This window comes from Sus scrofa, chromosome 13 (genome assembly GCF_000003025.6).
Source record: "Sus scrofa isolate TJ Tabasco breed Duroc chromosome 13, Sscrofa11.1, whole genome shotgun sequence".
Lineage (NCBI taxonomy): Eukaryota > Metazoa > Chordata > Mammalia > Artiodactyla > Suidae > Sus > Sus scrofa.
The window spans coordinates 135619897-135641064 of record NC_010455.5 but is presented as its reverse complement, the minus strand read 5'-3'; the positions used below and the strand labels follow the sequence as shown (position 1 = coordinate 135641064).

General features: G+C 39.0%; 1 protein-coding gene across 1 annotated transcript in view; it reads left to right on the top strand.

Annotated features, from left to right (window-relative positions):
• UMPS (uridine monophosphate synthetase) overlaps nt 1-21168 on the top strand; it is a 38800-nt gene that overhangs the window by 9592 nt on the left and 8040 nt on the right. The window contains exons 2-5 of the mRNA XM_021071253.1: nt 10145-10298; nt 12448-13119; nt 14680-14855; nt 16232-16346. Of these exons, the coding sequence (XP_020926912.1) occupies nt 10145-10298; nt 12448-13119; nt 14680-14855; nt 16232-16346 (1117 nt within the window). The remainder of the gene's footprint in view (nt 1-10144; nt 10299-12447; nt 13120-14679; nt 14856-16231; nt 16347-21168) is intronic.

Here is a 21168-nt window from a genome sequence, read left to right as displayed (position 1 = left end):
TTTTTGAGGAATCAGATGAAGGGAAAAGATAAAGATTTTAATTTTACTTAGGAGTATAATTTACCAAAGGGCTGTAAGTTATAAATAGCTTGAGGGGAGGGGTTTTCTTTATATCTGGAAAACACAGAATAAAAGCTAAAATTAAATGAACTTTTACATTAGTATCCTATAGGTGGGTAGAAAACATATCAAGGTGAAGCACTAAACATTTTAAGTTTTTCTCTCATAAGAAGATAAAAATAGGTGAATTTAGAGCTATTTAGCAATTAATGCTCCAATATTGTATCTTATTTCAAATGGCCCGGATATTCATTGAATTCCTATCATTTAACCTAATTTAGTTTCAAGTTACCAAAATTAGGAGGGACTGCTTTAGATGGACATTTCTAAAACATAGTTATTCTTATGGAGTTTACCTAAAAGCTCCTATTTCAGTTATATTTACTTATTTATCATGTCAGCTTATTTTCCTTGTTGACAGATTTGATAACAGAAACAGTAGGCACTTAATGACTTCTAGTATCCCAAGGTACAATAAAAGTATTGTGCTTAATATTGATGACTCCAGAGACAGGTCTGTATTAGTTAAATGCACAAGCTTAAGCTACCCTTAATAACAGCTATTAATTCAGTATTGAATACTTCCCCTGTTACATGAACCTGAAAAGCGTTCTGGTTGAGTTTCTCTGACATTTCTGAGAATGTATGTAATTGATCAGTTTCCTTTAAACCAATTAAATACAGCTCACTTACATGTTATTTTTACCTAAAGACAGATTGAACCAGAGGTCTCATAGTTAACCACTTGAATTTAAAAAGTCCTCCCCCATACTCCACCCCAGTCTATGGGACTACAGATGAATCAGAGTCCCTGAGAGCCCAGGCAGAATAGTTACATTGCAAAGGCAGAGGAGGGAAAATGCAAGCTCCTCTCTCGTTTTTGTTTTTTTTTTTTCTTTCTTTCTTTTTTTGCTCTTTAAAATCCCACCAAGGAACCCAAGGCTGGAGTCTCAGGCAGCATGGGCAGTTTGTATTTCAAGGTTTAAATGCTCCAATTTCGACAAAGACTTGTAGGAGCAATTGGACAGACAAAAAAAAAAAAAAGTACAATACAACACAGATGCCAATGACAGAAGCTCAAAGACACAAACAGTTAAGTTTGCAGGTAAAGGGGATGAGTGCAGGTATGAGGATCAAGGGAGAGGTAAAGGGAGGAGGGATAGAAAAGACTGAAAATGAAGGGACAGCTGAAAATAAAGATGAGACTATCGGGCCCAGCCACTACGTGATAAGAGGTTTGAACCTCTTTCACCCTCATAAATCTTCTGTCAGGGAGAGCCTGCTGAATCAGGATTTGCATGGTGTGAGGCAGGCCTCTCCCACTTCTGCTTGTCACCCATCAACGTGAGCCCTTGTGGGTCTCACAGGCTGAAAGGAGTGATGCTGTAGTTGTTCAGCATCCATTCTAGAGGTAGTAGAGGACAGAGAGAAGTAGAGAGATACCAGGAGAGGGAAGGAGACAAGGGGGAGGGGAAAGCATTGCCTGAATGAAGGTATTGAGAGCCCCAGAGCCAGGAAGGCACACTTACTAAACATTCATTCAGTGGTCCTGGAGATGCCCAGATCCTGTCCCAGCAAGGGGACAGTTGCACATCCAGTGCCACTAAATCTGTTATTGGCATGGGTTCTTGGCCTTCCTTAATAAAAATTGATAAGAGGGCAGACAAATTTAGGCAAGCCTTATTGGGTGCCCTGCTGCAGCAAGGGAACGTGAAAACGGGTTCTGTTGCTTGCTTACTCTTGGCCAGGGTGTGGGGAAGTGCAACTGGTTCCTTATATGGGGCCAGGGTAGGGGCAGATTCAGGAGTGGGGCCAGAGGGGTGGCTTAGGTGGTCTGTCTACCCCTTTGGTGGTGTTGAGTGCAGGGTCATGTGTAGTACCCGACTTTTGCTCTCTGCTCTTCAGAACTGGCAACTGGGGTTTTAGCTTTCTATCTTCTTGCGCATAATTTGTCCCAGCTACATGGTTGTTTTTAGTCCCTGGTATTTTCTTCGTATTTTGTTGCTTGAGAAAGATGTTTGTCCAGGTACAAGCATTGCAGCCTCTGCAGCAAGGGTCCCAGGTCCCAGGCTCTCTCAATCTCACTAAGAAATGCATTTCCAAAATTATCTGTTTTAGTGCTTCTATCAAAATTTGCAGATGTTTTGGAGTCCCCATTGTGGTTTAGTGGGTTAAAGACATGAAGTCTCTGTGAGGATGCAGTTTAATCTCTGGCCTCACTCTGTGGGTTAAGGATCTGGCTTTGCTGTGATGTAGGCTATAGCTCCTATTGGACCCCTGGCCCAGGAACTTCCATATGCCACAGGAGTGGTTGTTTTAAAAAAAAAAAAAAAAAAAAAAAAAAAAAAAAAAAAAAAAAAAGTTTGTTTTTTTTTTTGCAGTTAATTTTATGCTTATAACAACTGTAATGATAACAGTTTTTAACATGTAGAGATTTATGATCACAGGAAATTTTTTGAATTCAGTGAATTTTATTATGTTTATAGTTGTACAGCCATCATCACAATGTAATTTTACATTTCCATCACAAACCCGCAGTCTATCTCTACTCCCCCCAACCTGTCTCCTTTGTAACCATAAGTTTTTCAAAGTCTGTGGGTCCGTTTCTGTTCTGCAGATAAGTTCATTGTACCTTTTTGTTAGATTCCACATAAAAGTGGTAGCATATGATGTTTGTGTCTCACTGTCTAATTTCACTTAGCGTGGTAATTTCTAGGTCCATCCATGTTGCTGCAAATGCCATTATTTCATTCCTTTTTATGGCTGAGTAATATTCCATTGTGTATATGTACCACATCTTCTTTATCCACTCCTCTGTTAATGGACATTAAGTTGCTTCCATGTCTTGGTTATTATATATAGTGCTGCATTGAACATTGGGGTACATGTGTCTTTTTGAGTCATGGTTTTCTCTGGATAGATGCCTAGGAATGGGATTGCTGGATCATATCTATTTTTAGTTTTTTTTGAGGAATCTCCATACTGTTTTCTATAGCAGTTGCATCAATTTACTTTCCCACCAACGGTGTAATAGGGTTATCTTTTCTCTGCACCCTCTCTAGCATTTATTGTTTGTAAACTTTTTGATGGTAGCCGTTGTGGTTGGTATAAGGTGATACCTCATAATAGTTTTGATTTTTATTTCTCTAGGAATTAGTGATGTTGAACATCTTTTCATGTGTTTTTTGGCCATCCGTTTGTCTTTGGAGAATTGTCTCTTTAGATCTTCTGCCCATTTTTGGATGGGGTTGTTTGGGGGTTTTTTGATACTGAGCTGCAGGAGATGTTTATATATTTTGGAGATTAAGCTCTTTTCAGTTGCTTCATTTGCAAATATTTTCTCTCATTCTGTGGGTTGTTTTTTTTGTTTGTTTAGGGTTTCCTTTGCTGTGCAAAACCTTTTAAGTTTAATTAGGTCCCATTTGTTTATTTTTTTCTATTGGCATTACTCTAGGAGGTAGATCTAAGAAGATAGATATTGCTGGGGTTTATGTCAGGGAGTGTTTGGCCTATGTTTTCCTCTAAGAGTTTTATAGTATCCAGTCTTATATTTAGGTCTTAATCCATTTTGAGTTTATTTTTGTGTAAGGTATTCAGGAGTGTTGTGATTTATTTTACATGTAGCTGTCCAGCTTTCCCAGCACATTTATTGAGGGGACTGTCCTTGCTCCATTGTATATTCTTGCCTCCCTTATCATAGATTGGTTGAGTGTAGGTGTGTGGATTTAATTCTGGGTTTTCTATCCTGTTCCACTGAGCTATATTTCTGTTTTTGTGCCAGTGCCATACTGTTTTGATGACTGTTGCTTTGTAGTGTAGTCTTAAGTTAGGGCGTCTAATTCATATTCTCCACCTCCATTTTTCTTTCTCAGGATTTCTTTGGCTATTCTGAGTCTTTTGTGCTTCTAAACTTTAAAATGTTTTCTTCTAGTTCTGTGCAAAATGCCATTGGTAATTTGATAGGGATTGCATTGAATCTGTAGATTGGCCTTGGGCAGTATAGTCATGTTGGCAATATTGATTCTTCTTAGATTCTTCTAATCCAAGAACATGGTATATCTTTCCATCTGTCTGTGTCATCTTTGATTTCTTTTATCAGAATCTTAAAGTTTTCAGAGTATAGGTCTTTTGTCTCTTTAGGTAGGTTCATTCCTATGTATTTTATTCTTTTTGATGTGATGGTACATGGGATTGTTTCCCTAATTTCTCTTTCTGATATTTCGTTGTTAGTATATAAAAATGCAGTCAATTTCTGTGTATTAACTTTGTATCCTGCAGCCTTACCAAATTCATTGATAAGCTCTAACCATTTTCTGTTTTCTGGTAGTGTCTTTAGGATTTTCTATTTATAGTATCACATCATCTACAAATAGTGATAGTTTTACTTCTTCCTTTCCAATTTGGATTCCTTTTATTTCTTTTTGCTGTGGCTAGGGCTTCCAAAACTCTGTTGAATAATAGTGGTGAAACAGACATCCCTTGTCTTGTTCCTGATCTTAGAAGGAATTCTTTCAACTTTTCACCATTGAGAATGATGTTAGCTGTGGGTTTGTTATATATGGCCTTTATTATGTTGAGGTAGGTTCCCTCTGTGCCCACTTTCTGGAGAGTTTATCAGAAATGCTGGTTGGATTTTGTCAGAAGCTTTTTTTGCATTTATTTAGAGGATCATATGGTTTTTATTCTTCACTTTGTCAATGTGGTCTATCACACTGATTGATTTGCAGGTATTGAAAAATCCTTGTATTCCTGGGATAAATCCCACTTGATCATGGTATACAATCCTTTTAATGTATTGCTCAATTTGGTTTGCTAGTATTTTGTTGAAGATTTTTGCATCTATGTTCATCAGTGATAGTGGCCTGTAATTTTTTTTTTTTTTTTTTTTGTGGTATCATTGTTTGGTTTTGGTAGCAAGGTGATGGTGGCCTCACAAGAATGAGTTTGATAGTATTCCTTCCTCTGTGGTTTTTTTTTTTAATTTTTATTATGATTGATTTACAATTTCTGCTGTACAGGAAATTGACAGTCATACATATATGTTTTTCTCACATTATCTTCCACCATGTTCCATCACAAGTAATTAGATACATAGTTCCCTCTGCTATATAGCAGGATCCCATTGCCCATCCACTCCAAATGAAACAGCTTCATCTACTAAACCCAGGCTCCTAATCCATCCCATTCCCTCCTCACTCTGCAATTTTTTGGAATCATTTCAAAAGATTAGGTGTTAATTCTTTACCAATTTTTTTTTTTTTTTGTCTTTTTTTAGCTATTTCTTGGGCCACTCCCGCAGCATATGGAGGTTCCCAGGCCAGGGGTCTAATCGGAGCTGTAGCCACCGGCCTACGCCAGAGCCACAGCAACGCAGGATCCGAGCCGCATCTGCAACCTACACCACAGCTCACGGCAATGCCGGATCGTTAACCCACTGAGCAAGGGCAGGGACCGAACCCGCAACCTCATGGTTCCTAGTCGGATTCGTTAACCACTGCGCCACGACGGGAACTCCCCCAAATTTTTGATAGAATTCACCTGTGAAGCCATCTGGTCCTGGACTTTTGTCTGTTTTTTAATCACGGTTTCAATTTCATTACTTATAATTGGTCCATTCATCTTTCCTATGTCATCTTGGTTTAGTCTTGGAAGATTGTACTTCTCTAAGAATTGGTCCATTTCTTCTAGGTTGTCCGTTTTATTGGCATATAGTTACTTGTACCAGTCTCTTATGATCCTTTGTATTTCTGTGATGTCTGTTGTAACTTCTCGTTTTTCATTTCTAATTTTATTGCTTTGAGTCCTCTCTTTTTCTTGATGACTCTGGCTAAGGGTTTATCAATTTTGTTGATCTTTTCAAAGAACATGCATTTAGTTTCATTGATCTTTTCTATGGTTTTCTTCATTTCTATTTCATTGATTTCTGCTCTGATCTTTCTGATTTCTTTCCTTCTGCTAACTTTGGGTTTTGTCTATTCTTTCTGTAGTTGCTTTGGGTGTAAAGTCAGGTTGTTTATTTTAGCTTTTTCTTGTTTTCTGAGGTAGGCTTGTATTGCTATAAATTTCCATCTTAGTACTGCTTTTGCTGCATCCCACAGGTCTGGGATTGTTGTGTCTTTGTTGACATTGCTTCTAGGTTTGTTTGACTTTTGCTTTTTTAGGGCAACACCTGTGGCATGTGGAAGTTCCCAGGCTAGGGATGGAATCAGAGCTGCAGCTGCCGGCCCACACCACAACCAGAGCAATGCCAGATCTGAGTCGCATTTGCAACCTACACCACAGGTCACATATCCCACAGATCCATAACCCACTGAGCAAGGCTGGGGATCAAACCCACATCCTCGTGGATACTAGTTGGGTTCATTACTACTGAGGCATGACAGGAACTCCTCACTTCTAAGTATTTTTTAATTTCCTCTTTGATTTTTCTTCAGTGATCCATTGGTTGTTTAGTCTCCACGTGTTGGTGTTTTTTTGCAGTTTTTTCTTTGCCACCAGTTTATTTCCAAGATCTTGAATCATCTTTACTATCATTAGTATAGTCTTTTTTGTGGAGGTTGGTAATCTCCAGATTATTTGTTTTTCTGGGTTTTTTTCTTGTTCCTTTAGCTGAGTCATAATTCTCTGCCCTTTCATTTTGCATAGGTTTTTAGTGTTGTCTCCTTTTTGCAGACAATAGGGTTGTATCCTCTCGCTTCTGATGTCTGCCCCCTTTGTGGGTGGCTAAAGTTGGTATGGGGGCTTGCTACAGGCTTCCTTGTGGGAGGACTGGTGCCTGCCTACTGGTAGGTGGAGTTGATTCTCCTCCCTCTGATGGGTGGGGCTTTGTCTCTAGGTATGATTAGAGGTAGCTGTGTGCCTGAGGGGAGGAGCTGTCTTTAGGCAGCCTGTTTGCTGATGAGTGGGGCTGTGTTCCCACTAGTTTGTTGTTTGGCCTGGGGCTTCTCAACCCTGATGGGTAGAACCAGATTTTCCCAAAATGGCCATATCTAGAGAGGTACACGCTGATGTTTCTCCCCGAGACCTTTGCCTCCAATGTCCCTCCTCCACAATGAGCCACAGTCACCTGTTTTCCCAGGAGATCTTCCATGAGCTGCAGGCAGGTCTGACCCAGTCTCCTATGGAGTCTCTGCTTTGCGCTAGGACCCAGTGCACCCGAAAGCCTGTGTGTGCCTTTCAAGAGTGAAGTCTCCATTTCCCCCAGCCCCAAGGAGCACCTGGCCCTCAATGCCAAATGCTCCAGGGGCTCCTCCTCCCAATGCTAGATCCCCAGGTGTGGGAACCTGATGTGGGGCTTGGAACTCTCACTCCTGTGGGTGAGCCTCTGTGATATAGTTACTTTCCAGTCTGTGGGCCACCCACCCGGCAGGTATGGGGTTGCTTATATCATGTAATTGCCCCTTCTACCATCTCAGTGTGGCCTCCTTTTTGTCTTCTGGAGTAGGATATCTTTTTTGATAGTTTTCAGTCCATTTTGTTGAACATTGTTCAGTAGTTGATTGTAATTTTGTTGTTTTCATGAGAGGTGAGCTCCAGTGCTACTCCACCATCTTAATCCTGTCTCCACAGGAAATAATTGTTTTTCAATTTATAATTTTAAATTTTAGTTTATATACATTTTTGTTGTGGAGAAGTATCATAGAATGATCAGTGAGGAGTTCCCATTATGGCTCAGTGTTAACAAACCCAACTGGTATCCATGAGGATGTGGGTTCAATCCCTGGTCCCATTCAGTGGATTAAGGATCCCGTGTGGCTGTGGCTGTGGCATAGGGCAGCAGCTGTAGCTCTGATTTGACCCCTAGCCTGGGAGCTTCCATATCTACAGGTGTGGGCCTAAAAAGCAAAAATAAGTGGACGTTTTTCAAGCATAGGTAGATGCATTAGAATAAAATCTTTGGAGACAATGGGATGAAAATATGAGTTCATAAAAGTAAGTTTTTCCGACTTTCATAGTTCATTTCATGGTTCGTTTTATTTATTTATTTATTTAGACTGGTTCTGTGGCATGTGGAAGTTCCTTGGCCAGGGATCAAATCCACACCACAGCAGTGACCCAAGCCACTATAGTGATAATACCAGATCTTAATCTGCTATGTCACAGGCGAACACCATGTTTTTTGTTTTTAAATGGCACATATTGAATATCAAATGGTATTTGGATCCCATTGTTGGTTTAGTTGGTTTTTAAAAAAAATTTTTTTTAGGACGACAACTATAGCATGTGGAATTCCCAGGATAGGGCTTTGAATCAGAACTGCAGCTGCTGGCCTACACCACAGTCACAGAAGTGCCAGATCTGAGCCACATCTGTGACCTGTACCACAGCTTGTGCAACACTGGGTCCTTAACCCACTGACCAAGGCCAGGGATAGAACCTGCATCCTCATGGATACTAGTTGGTTTCTTAACCTGCTGAGCCACAAGGGGAACTCCATAACAGTTCTAATATGTTAATTTTTTCAACATTCTAGAAAAATATTCATAAATTTAAAATATTCACAAATTTTAGAAATAGAGGGGCAGATAATTGTGAAGACTCTGATGTAGTTCACTGAGCAACACTTTGCTTTTCCTTCTTTTTAAAATAAGGTGGTGAGTGGCCTTCGTGGCTCAGTGGTTAATGAACCTGACTAGGATCCATGAGGATGCGGGTTCGATCCCTGGCCCTGCTCATTGGCTAAAGGATCTGGCATTGCCGTGAGCTGTGGAGTGGGTCACAGATATGGCTCGGATCTGGCGTTGCTGTGGCTGTGGTGTAGGCCGGCAGCTGTAGCTCAGATTGGACCTCTAGTCTGGAACCTCCATGTGCCATGGGTGTGGCCCTAAAAAGCAAAGCAAAAAAATAATAATAATAAAGATGGTGTTGGGTGGGAGTATGCATCCTAGCGTTAAAATCTGGTGATTTATGTGGAAAAGGATATTATCAACTAGTACTTCACACAATAGGCTCTTTATTTATGAGAACTTAAGAAAAAACATTTCAATATATATTCTTCCATTAACTTTTAAAATTGAGATAAAATTGACATTAATTTCAGATGTAAAGATAATGGCTCAATATTTGTATATATTGCATAGGAATTTTATGTTTTCAGGTCTTACATTCAAGTGTAATCCATTGAAGTTAATTTTTGTGTATGGTGTAAGATAGTGGTCCAGCTTCATTCTTTTGCATATGGCTGACCAGTTTTACCAACGCTGTTTTTTGAAGAGATTGTCCTTTCCCGTTGTGTATTCTTGGCTCCTTTGTCGTAAATAAATTGGACATAGGCTTGGCTTTGTTTTTAGGGTCTCTGTTATTTAAATGCTTGTACTGTACTATTTTGATTACTGTAGCTTTGTAATACAGTTTGAAATCAGAGAATCTGATGCCTCCAGCTTGGTTCTTTTTTCTCAAGATTGTTTTGGCTGTCTGGGGTCTTTTCTGTTTCTGTACTAATTTTAGGATCATTTTGTTCTACTTATGTGAAAAATGCCATTGGAATTTTGCTAGCGGTTGCATTGAATCTGTAGATTGCTTTGTGTAGTATGGGCATTTTAACAATCTAATTATAATCCATACAAAATATCCTTCTATCATTTTCAGGTTTTGTTTTTTTTAAATCAATGTATTACAGTTTTTAGTGTACAGGTCTTCACTTCCTTGGTTAAATTTATTTGTAGGTATTTTTGATGCAGTGTAAATGTGATTGTTAATTTCTCTTGTGCAATTTCTTGATTGAAGACTTCAGGAAAATAAAAGTAGCCAGTAATAAAAGTTTTAGACAAAGCATAAAGAATTGCTTAGGGAAACTGTAAAGCCTAGGGGCTCATCCTTAGTCTTCAAGGTCAACATCAAACCCTTTTCTAACGTATTCCGTATTCCGTTCTGCCCTCAGAGCAGCCCTGAGTCTAAGTTAAGTCTTGTGTTTTTATGTTTGTAATCTCGTATTTGTGTTGAGGGCAGTTTAACAAAAAAGCTCTTAAATTTTTCTGATCACGTTGAGACTGTCCTCTGCTGGGTTGTTACTGCCCTTTTATACATGATTTATACACAACTTAAACTTGTAATAATAATAGTTTATATGTTTGTTTTTTTACAGGTTGCTGAAATTTTATTCCAAACTGCCCAAAATGCAGGGATCAATTTTGATACTGTGTGTGGAGTACCTTACACAGCTTTACCATTGGCTACAGTTATCTGTTCAACCAACCAAATTCCAATGCTTATTAGAAGGAAAGAAGCAAAGGATTATGGTAAAGTAAAAATAGTATAAGCATTAAGTTGTTATGTAACCTGATACTTTTAGAAGGTTTTCTTCTTGTAGGCAGTGATTTTCATACTTACCTAATATTCTTCATAAGTCCTTTGAGTTGTAATGGCCTATGGAGTTTGTTGACTGTTGTTATAAATCACCTTCCTTTCCTTAGCATCTATGGGTGAAATGCTTTATATTAATTAGGCAATGGAAAAAAAGTGCTATTTTGTGCACCAAATTTATGAAACCCCAAATTTTTATCAGCACCTCCCTCATCAGCTGAATGTTTTAAGAGTATGGCTTTTCCAGTGTATTCATTTATTTAAAAAATTATTTTTAATGGCTGCACCTGCAGCATACGGACATTCCTGGGTCATGGATTGAATCTGAGCTGCAGCTCTGACAACACTGGATTCTTAACCCACAGTGGTGGGCTGAGGGTCAAACCTGCATTCCAGTGCTCCAGAGAAGCCACCAATCCCATTCGACCACAGCAGGAACTCCTGCAGTCAGATTCTTAATCCATTGCACCACACTGGGAACTCCTGTATTTATTTTTACTTTTTAGGGCCGCACCTGCAGCATATGGAAGTTCGCAGGCTAGGGGTCAAATTGGAGCTGCAGCTGCCTGCCTATGCCACAGCTGCAGCAGAGCTGGATCCGAGCCACATTGGTGACTATGTCATAGCTCTCGGCAACGCCAGATCTTTAACTAACTGAGTGAGGCCAGGGATTGAACCCACATCCTCATGGATACTAGTCGGGTTTTTAACCTCCTGAGCCACAGCAGGAGCTCTGGGAATTCCTATATTTAAATTGCATGAATTAAAGCAATATAAATGCCACGTGAAATTCTAAATGGAGATTTTTTTTTTTTTTAATGGCTCCATAGCAGTAGGTTATCAGGTGGGTGTTTTAAACCTGTAGGCTGCTTTAAAACTAAATCAGTCTAAAAATATTGCCACTGACTTCATATTTGAGGATATAAAGGAATTAATGGGTTTTTTGGTATTGTTTTATGTTGGTTTCATAGCGTTTTGTTTTTGAAAAAGAGACCTTTTTACAGATGCATTTGAAAAATTTTTATGAAGTTGTATGTTATCTGAAATTTGCTTCTAAAAATTATAGGGGGAGAGTGGGAGTGGAGTTATAGCTGAAACAAGATTGCCCATAAGTGGTGAGGTCCTATATTTGTGGGGGTTTGTTACACTATTTTGTCTAGTTTTTACACTATGAAAAAAATCAGAAAAATATTTTTGCTGCTTAATGGCACAGTGTTTATGTATATGAATCCTTGCCATAAGGAAACTATTTCTATTTCTGTATTATATTTCTTAGAATAAGATCATTAATTTTTAACTACACCTCTAGATACTTGAAGTTCTTTGTTCTGGTCTAAGCTGATTCACTTGAACTTACCAGTTCTTCAAGGGAAGGAAAGGATTAAGGGGAAAAGAATGGGGAAGAGCAAAGAGGGGACCTGTGGAAAAGCTCAAAAAGTGGGCAAAATGCCCACTCATTCTATTTGTTTCAAAATAAGGCAAATTTGGTAGTGGAAAATAGACAAATAAGTCTCTAAATATATGAGTCTATGTAGTCTACAGCCTGCATTATTATAATTTGTAGATTATCTGAAAATAGTCTGTAGTGGGGGGGGTTGGAGTAATTATCTATTGTTATTTATATATTAAATAATTTATAAGGTTATAGTGATTGATCTAAATGGTTGTTGAATATTTTCCCTCCCGAGTTTATAATTCTCAAAAGGCCAGTTGTTTGGCTGATTTTGAATCATGAAATTGTTAATGGAAAAAGGAACCTTAAGAAACCCCGTATTTGATATTTTGATCATAAACACATTGAGTAATGTTTATTTATAGTTAAATAATTTGATAGTTTTACTATAAATATTCTGTATATGTAACTTGACAATTTTAAAATACAGAGATGCTGAACAAAACTGTAATCATGGCACATGGTCGATTCATCAGAAATCTATAGTAGTTCCAAAGTAGATGATCATACAATATGATTTAGGTGACCCACCTTTTTCATAAATACATGCCAAATTTATACTGCAAGATACACCTTGAGTCGGCTGAAATTATAACTTTTAAATGGAATCAACATAATTTTTTCTTTTCTAGGTACCAAGCGTCTTATAGAAGGGGCTGTTAATCCAGGAGAAACCTGTTTGATCATTGAAGATGTTGTTACCAGTGGATCTAGTATCTTGGAAACTGTTGAGGTTCTTCAGAAGGAGGGCTTGAAGGTCACTGATGCCATAGTGGTGCTGGACAGAGAGCAAGGAGGCAGGGACAAGTTGCAGGCACACGGGATTCGTCTCCACTCAGTGTGTACATTGTCCAACATGCTGGAGATCCTTGAGCAACAGAAGAAAATTGATGCTGAGATGGTTGAGAGAGTAAAGAGATTTATTCAGGAGAATGTTTTTGTGGTAGCTAATCATAATGGTTCCCTCCCTTCTGCAAAGAAAGCACCCAAAGAACTAAGCTTTGGTACACGTGCAGAGCTGCCTGGGATCCACCCAGTTGCTTCGAAGCTCCTCAGGCTCATGCAAAAGAAGGAGACCAATCTGTGTCTGTCTGCTGATATTTCAGAGTCCCGAGAGCTGTTGCAGCTAGCAGATGCTTTAGGACCGAGCATCTGCATGCTCAAGACTCACGTAGATATTTTGAATGATTTTACTCCCGATGTGATGAAGGAGTTAACTACTCTGGCGAAACGCCACGAGTTCTTAATATTTGAAGACCGGAAGTTTGCAGATATAGGAAACACAGTAAAAAAGCAGTATGCAGGTAAGTGTTACTCATGAACCATCAAGAATCAGAAATTCAGCTTAGACTGGCTGAAGAAAAAAAGAAAATGTATTTGTTGGCTTACATCACTGATACTCCAGCTGTAGAACAATCTGTCAAGCCTGGTTGGGTCTAGGAGCCCAAGTACTATCTTTTGAGCTTACTTTCTCTCAATGTCTCACCTGTGCTTTCTTCTCTCTTGAGTGCTTTCACAGATAGGTAGGCACAGTCCTCATGCCTGCACCCAAGCAATCATCACTCACACCTAGGGCACAGAATACCTTTATTACCTCTCCTGGGTGGTATGCCCCAGCCCTGGTGATCAGAGGCTATTAACTCCATAAACTTTTAGAACCCTGAGGTCTAGTCAGGAGTAGTTCCCCTAAAGAAAATGAGTATGCTTATGCCAGAAGAAGGGGGCTTGGGTTCTAGGCAGGCAGAAATGACAGGTGTTGGTCCTGGCAGAACACAGTGAGTTCTGAATATTTAAAAAGTGAACATTTCAGGTATAGGAAAAAAGGAAAGGTAATGTTTTTCTGCTAAAAATAAATCTTACAGTCTTACATCTGTTGATACACGTCTTTTAAAAAATTTATGTTAAATAGGAACTCAAGGTAGAACATATGTTACTTGAAAAAAATTTGCATAGAAGAATGAGTAAGGAATTAAGTTCTCATGTGAATCTATAATGTTCTTTTCACTTAACCTTACAACAGACATTTTGTGTTATTTAAAAGTTAAAAGTATCTTTTGAGGTAATTTTTTTTAAGTAATGTCTACTCAAACTATTTCTTTAGGATAGATTTGTCTGTAATTAACTTTCTTCATGTGCTTAAGATCTCAACTATTGAAAGATTTATACAAGAATTTCTACAGATTTGTATATAGTTCTTGCAGAAATCTCTCGGGTTATTGTTGTCTGCTTTTAAAATGCTTATAATTGCTTTTTGAAATTTGAGGAGTCAGAGAGACCTAAGAACAAGCAGAAGATTTGAGAGATGGTAAAATTGCTTGAGAGATTCCCTACAGGATGAAAGTTTTTCATCTTCAGAGGAATTACAGTGACCTCCACAAACACCTATCTTCATTGGAGTCCCTTTCCAATTGCATGCTCAAGACTCACGTAGATATTTTGAATGATTTTACTCCCGATGTAATGAAGGAGTTAACTACTCTGGCAAAACGCCACGAGTTCTTAATATTTGAAGACCGGAAGTTTGCAGATATAGGAAACACAGTAAAAAAGCAGTATGCAGGTAAATTTTATTGGTGGTCACAAGTGTCAGCCTGCAAGGAAAAAGTCTAATCAGTTTTGCTAGTAGACTACAGAAATTGCAAGATTTTTTTCTTCCTCATGATCTCTTTTAACTAGCTAGCAAGGTTAACAGATAAATTTTTTCACAATAGGTCATTGCTAATCACTAAAATTCTTCAAGTGTTTCACTATTTCATTAGCATGTTGCTAGGAAATTATTTTCCTCTTGTAGTTGTTTAGGTGGGTAAAAAGTTACAGGTTTTTATTTGAAAATTGACAAATGTCTTTTTTTTCCCCCTTCTTAGGTGGTGTCTTTAAAATAGCTTCCTGGGCAGATATAGTAAATGCTCATGTGGTGCCAGGCTCGGGAGTTGTGAAAGGCCTGCGAGAAGTCGGCCTGCCCCTGCACCGGGCCTGCTTGCTCATTGCAGAAATGAGTTCTGCTGGCTCCTTGGCCACTGGGAGCTACACTGAGGCAGCAGTAAGTGACAGAGGAGAAGGACTGGGATGAGAGAAGGCCAAGGCCAACACTGCATGTTATAGGGGCAGAAAATATCTTAATTTGAGGACTATGGAATCCCTGCCAAAAATAAAATCAGCTGCTGTTAGTATGGCAGTATATTCATACTAGTTAGCTAGGATTCCCTGATAATTAATATAGTATTTTCTATCTTGTAGTGGGTACCAAAGAGATTTGAATTATATACTCCAAGAGATATACAGATAGTGGGTCAGATAAACATCTCTCTGTGCTTACCTGGCCGTTAACCTATAGGAGGATTTTCCCAGACATGCGGTTGCTTGGACTCTTCCGCAGGCCCCTAGGGATGCTCATTGTCATGACAGCGGCCCACAGGAAGTGGTTTAGCTTTTGCAGTCTTTGACATTGATTGGCAGTGTATGGGAGAGCTCTTAACTAGAGTCCAGACACATGGTATCCTCCAGTAACTCCTCATTATTAAAGGTTCTTAGAAGCCCATACATGTTAATACCCAGCTCCCACCCCATACGCCAGAACAAAATGAGAGATGGATGGCTAATCATCTCGTTAAAAAGCTCCTCTTCACATTCTCCTCTGGGCAGGTTTCATAGTTGAATATTATCTGCAAAGATGGAAGGATTACCTTTACAGATACTTTAAAGACTATTTACTTTTTAAAGCAATGGGAATTTTTATTTTAATGAATTTTAATTTGTACATGGGAATTCATGTTCTCATATTATCTCAAAGACTGTGGAACGGTGAAGAACTCCCATGGCCCTAGGGCCAGGTTTCAACCCCACCCCTCTATTGACCATAATTGACCATGAATGTCTGTGATTTCCCAACTCTCATAGCAGAGGGTCCATATTTGGTATTCTGGACCTGGTTCAAGGACAATACATTGCTTGTTGCTAGGTGGTAGTACTTAGTGGCAAGAATGGAACCATCTGGGCCTCAGAAAAAATCCAAATTAGAAGGTCAGGCACCTCTTCTACAGAAACTTCTATGAATATGAGGTAACAGTGTAGTTTCATACTGTTATGAATGTATTCTAGAGTACCACTCATATCCTTTTTGGAAGTAGGTGAGTCCCCAAGCATTATTATAAATAAGTAACCATGCAGCATCTCAGTTTTAGATGCACATTGTATAGGATTTTTAGTGTTTTTTAGTGTATGGTTTTGGGAAAGGGGGAAAAGGAGTTATTTCAGGGCCTTAATGGAACAAGTATATAGATTCATATCTAAGATTGCCAGTTTTAGGTATGAGTTTAATGTGAAATGAAAAAAGGCATCTATAAAATAGCAAAGTTTCTTTATGTGATTAACTCCTGATTAACTCCTTTCATATAATCTATGTTATATTCCATTTAGGTGAGAATGGCTGAGGAGCATTCTGAATTTGTGGTTGGTTTTATTTCTGGCTCCCGAGTAAGCATGAAACCAGAATTTCTCCACTTGACTCCAGGAGTTCAATTAGAAGCAGGAGGTAAATCTATTCATTGGTCATGGTTCTCCCAAAATACTTCTTTTTCCAAGTCTTACCAAAGTCAGCAAGGAAAAAGCAAAACCTAGATATGCAACATAGCTGCCAGTCTAATTTTAGGATGGAAATCTATAGAGTTACTTTTTGTTGAAATATGCCCAGAAACTAATAATTTTAGTTAAAAGTGTTTCCCTACTGATGTTCTGAATATACTGCCAAAAAAATGTTCTATGCTCAAGGAGGAATGTCTTAGGCTTAACAAAATCAGACATTTGTTTCTTTGTTAGACTTTTCAAAGCCTTTAAAATACTAATGTTTAATGTGGCTCTCAGTGTGGAGAGTTCTGTCATGTTCCCAAGCTTATCTGACTGCAGTTGCAGTGGCCAGAAAACAGTGTAGATTTTCTCAATGATAGTCTCTAGTCAATAAGGGAGTGATCTAGTTATTAAATGTGCTGTGATAGGATAAGATAAAGCTGCTTTGGTTTTGAATGGGGAAGAAATGATGACCTGGAAACATTGTTCCTGAATTGGTTATTGTACAAGAAACCTTGCTTATCACAGTTTTGGGAGTTTATTCTATCCCTCTTAAGAACTGTGAACATTTTGATCCTCAGCAAAAATGATTTAAGATGAAAACAACCTTGCTTCATAGAATATGGAAGATGTTTTGTATATGTGCAGTTATGTTAGGTTTCCACATCTAGAGTTACCTCGTAACAACTCTCTACTGTATTCTAGTTACACTTGGGCCATAATATGTTTAATCATTCCCTTGTTGATGCATTTGGATATTTACAAACTGATGCATTTGGATATTTACAAACTGAACAGCCTTGTGTGTATTTTTGCACATGTAGCATATTTCTGGAATACTCTACTAGGCTGGAAACTCCTTGAGGATGAGAGTTCTTTCTGAAGAATGCATAGCCTCTAGCACAGTACCCTGTGCATCACAAGGGCTCTGTAAATACTTACACAGATGTTGACAGAATGGATAATACACTGTATAGGAGCAGATGTAAGAGTTGGTATTTCTGTGAACATAGCAATTGATAGTATAGCTTTGGTAAACCTTGCTTAAAAAAAAAAAAAAACCTAAATTAAAGAATTATTGGATACTTACGAGCCTTAAAGGAACTAGTTATATAAATGATATAAGTATGGTTATATTTTTAAAAGGAAGATATTACTGTGTGGGGGGGTACTTTTCATTGAGTACTTTAAGAATATTGGAAGTTTTGGTTCCATCTCTCAAGTTTCAAGTTTTACATGCAACAGAGTAGACCCTAGCAGAATGACTCGACAACTTCATAAAAACTCTACATTTGAGCTAAACATTTTATGAGTCAGGTGGATTTGGATTCCTGGCCCTTACAGTATCCTTGGACAAGTCAGTTCCCTTCTTTTTTGGGCTCATTTTCTTGATCTATAAAATGAGGGGACTATTGAACCTCATAGGGGTTGTTGAGAGGCTTAAATGAAAATGGGTATAAACCACTTAATAACCATATTTTGGCAGAGTTAAGTACTCTTTGCCAATTATTAATGTTCATTGGAAGCCTCTACAATTTTTGATTATATAGTACAGTTTAGGATCTAGGCTTTGAAGAATTTTTAAAACATCTTGGATTTGAACGATAAGCCATTTAAGAGGCCTCCTGGAACAGTAGAATTTTAAAAGGAGGAAAAAGTGGGGTTCTGGTTCAAGACGGCAACATAGGAAGATCCTAATCTTCCCTCCTCCCACAAAGTCTACAGCTATTGTGGAGCAGTTTCCTCTGGGAAAAAAAACCTAAAGGCTGGCTGAGCACTGACTACACGTCAGGCAAATGAGAAGAAAACCATGTTGAAGTTGGTAGGAGAGGCTGGGACACAACCTCACCTAATCTCTACCCCTGCTATGGAGATGCACAGTCAGGGCGGAAGTCAAAACCCGTGGCTATAATCATTGTGCTCTCCCTTTGCCTCACTCCAGCTACCTGATATCTCCCACAAAGAAACTTACCCCCTGGCCTGGCACCCTGGTTTATGCAGCTACCCCCAGGGCTGGGTTTGGTGGCCAATAGGGCTTACACTTGCAGGTCCCGCTAAAATAACCTATGGAGAGAGTTCTTAAATAGCCACCACCCTAGGGCACAGCAAGAGCAGCAACAGAGCCAGGAGTTCAGTCTTGCTGTTAAAGACTGAGCTAGTCATCAAAGCTGCAGCCTGAGGGGCAGGCCTTTAATTAAACACACATCAAAGGGCAAACTGTTGAATCTTTTTCAGAGGGCATTGTTACTTTTTGTTGACCCTCTGCTGCACTCCAAAGTGCCAGTATCTTCTGGAAGGGAGGCCTCTCACATGTCTGTTGCCCCAGTTTTGGTGGCTGCCACCCAGGGGCAACCCCTTGATCATCTGGCTCTAATGGTTTTGGCCCGGGGGTGGGGCTGTTGCTTTCCTGGGTCCCATGGTACTGTAAAATCTGACAATTCTTGGCAGGCTCCCACCCCAGGGCACTGCACAGACAGCACAGTGAAATGCAACCCTGGTCTTTGTGTCAAAGAGGCTTATTTTATTTGCTTGTCCCGAAGCTTTAGCCTGAGGCTTCAGTTTTAGCACATACTTGGGGCCTATGGAGCTGTTCTCCAGGAACCTAAGCTGGTAGAGACTATCCTTGCCCTCTCCCTGTCTCCTTACAGCTTGCCGTCATTGCCCAGAAAAGAATTTATACCTGGTGGCCAGTGGGGTTTATGCTTGCTGTCCCCAGGACTGTATGTATTTGCATACTTCAAAAGCTGATGCCTGAGGTTCCGAGTATAGTCACTGTGAACCTAGGAGCTGACTGAGACCCTCTCCTTTCGGACATCGACAAGTCTTGGCAAACTCCCAACTGCTGGGAGCCATTACAAATATAATAGACTACTTGAACAATTAAAAAGATTTAAGAAACAAGCAGGAACTAGGGTAGGGTTGAAAGAAAGTGCATCTCCTACATGAGGCCACTTCTTCCAAAATGGGGAGAGGGTTCTTTCATCTAATAAAACAAAATGAAGAAAGAGAGGCCTTATGTTCCAAATGGAAGAATAAGATAAAACTCTCAGGGGAAAACCTTAATGAAATGGAGATAAGTAATTTACCCAATAGAGTTCAAAGTAATGGTCATAAAGATGCTCCCTGAACTCAGCTTCAACATAGGAAATATATGTATTGAATAGAAGTCACAGAGCTGAGGAATACAGTAACTGAAGTGAAAAATACAGTAGAGGGTTTCAGTAGCCAACTAGCTGAAGCAAAGAAAGAAGCCTGAAGACAAGGCAATGGAACTTACTCAATCTGGGTAGCAAAACCAAGAAAGAATGAAAAAGGTCAAGATAGCTTAAAGGACTTATGGGACCCATCAAACAGACTGACGTACTCACTGTTGGATTCCCAAAAGGAGAGAGAAAGGGGTAGAAAACTTACTTGATGAAATGATGACTGAAAACTTCCCAACCCTGGGGAAGGAAACAGACATCCAGTTGCAGGAAACCCAGAGTGTTCCAAATGACACGAACCCAATTATAATTGAAACAGCAAAAGTTCAAGACAAGGAGAAAATCTTAAAAGTAGCAAAAGAAAAACAACTTGTTAGGTTCAAGAGAACTTCCTTGAAACTACCAGCAGATTTTTCAGCAGAAACTTTGCAAGCCAGAGAGGAGTGGCGTATGTATCCCAAGTGCTAAAAGGAAAACTTGAAAGAAAGAACTCTTGTATAGCACATTCATAATTGAAGGAAAAAATTTTCCAGATCAGCAAAAGCTTAGAGTTCATCATCACTGAACCAGCCTTACAAGAAATGTTAAAAAGGGACTTCTTTAAGCTGAAAGGAAAGGGTGCTAATTAATAAAAAGAAAACACAGGGAAGAATAAATCTCACTGAAAAGGTAAAAATAGAGTAACCACTTTAAGTAGTAAGAAGTTATTGTGGAGTTCCTGTTGTGGGCTCAGCAGGTTAACAACCAGACTAGTATCCATGACAATGCAGTTCAATGCCTGGCCTCACTCAGTGGGTTAAGGGTCTGGTGTTGCTGTAAGCTGTAGCATAGGCAACAGATGCAGCTCGGGTCTCATGTTGCTGTGGCTATGGTGTAGGCCTGCAGCTACAGCTCCAATTTGACTCCAGCCTGGGAACTTCCATATATGCAGCAAGTGCAGCCATAAAAAGAAAAAAAAAATTCAAAAGTTATTATAATAATTACAATAATTAGTTAAGGGATACACAAGACAAAAAGGTATAAAAGGTGACATCAAAAACAGAAATGTAGAGCTTTAGAATGCAGTCAAATTTAAGTTGCTATCAACTTAAAATACTGTTACAAATACACGTTGTTACATGTAAGCCAAATGGTAACCACAAAGCAAAATCCTATAATAGAGGCACAGAAGATGAAGAGAAAGAAATCAAAACATGCCACTAAAGAAAGAAAGCAAGGCACAATGGAAGGAGAAACAGACTCAATAGATGCTGAAAAAGTATTTTACAAACTTCAACATCCATTTATGATAAAGACTCAACAGGGTAGATATAGAGTGAACTTATCCCAACATAATAAAGGCCATATATGACCACAGGTAATAACATGGTACTGAAAAAGCTGAAAGCTTTTCCTCTCAGAACAAAACAATAATGCCCGCTTTTGTCACTTTTTACTCAGGTTGGTGTTGGAGATCCTAGCCAGAGCAATTAGTCAAGAAAAAGAAACAAAAAGCATTCAAACTAGAAAGGAAGTAAAACTGTCACTAGTTGCAGATGACATGCTTTTATTACATATAGGAAACCCTACAGACTAAAAAAAACCTAT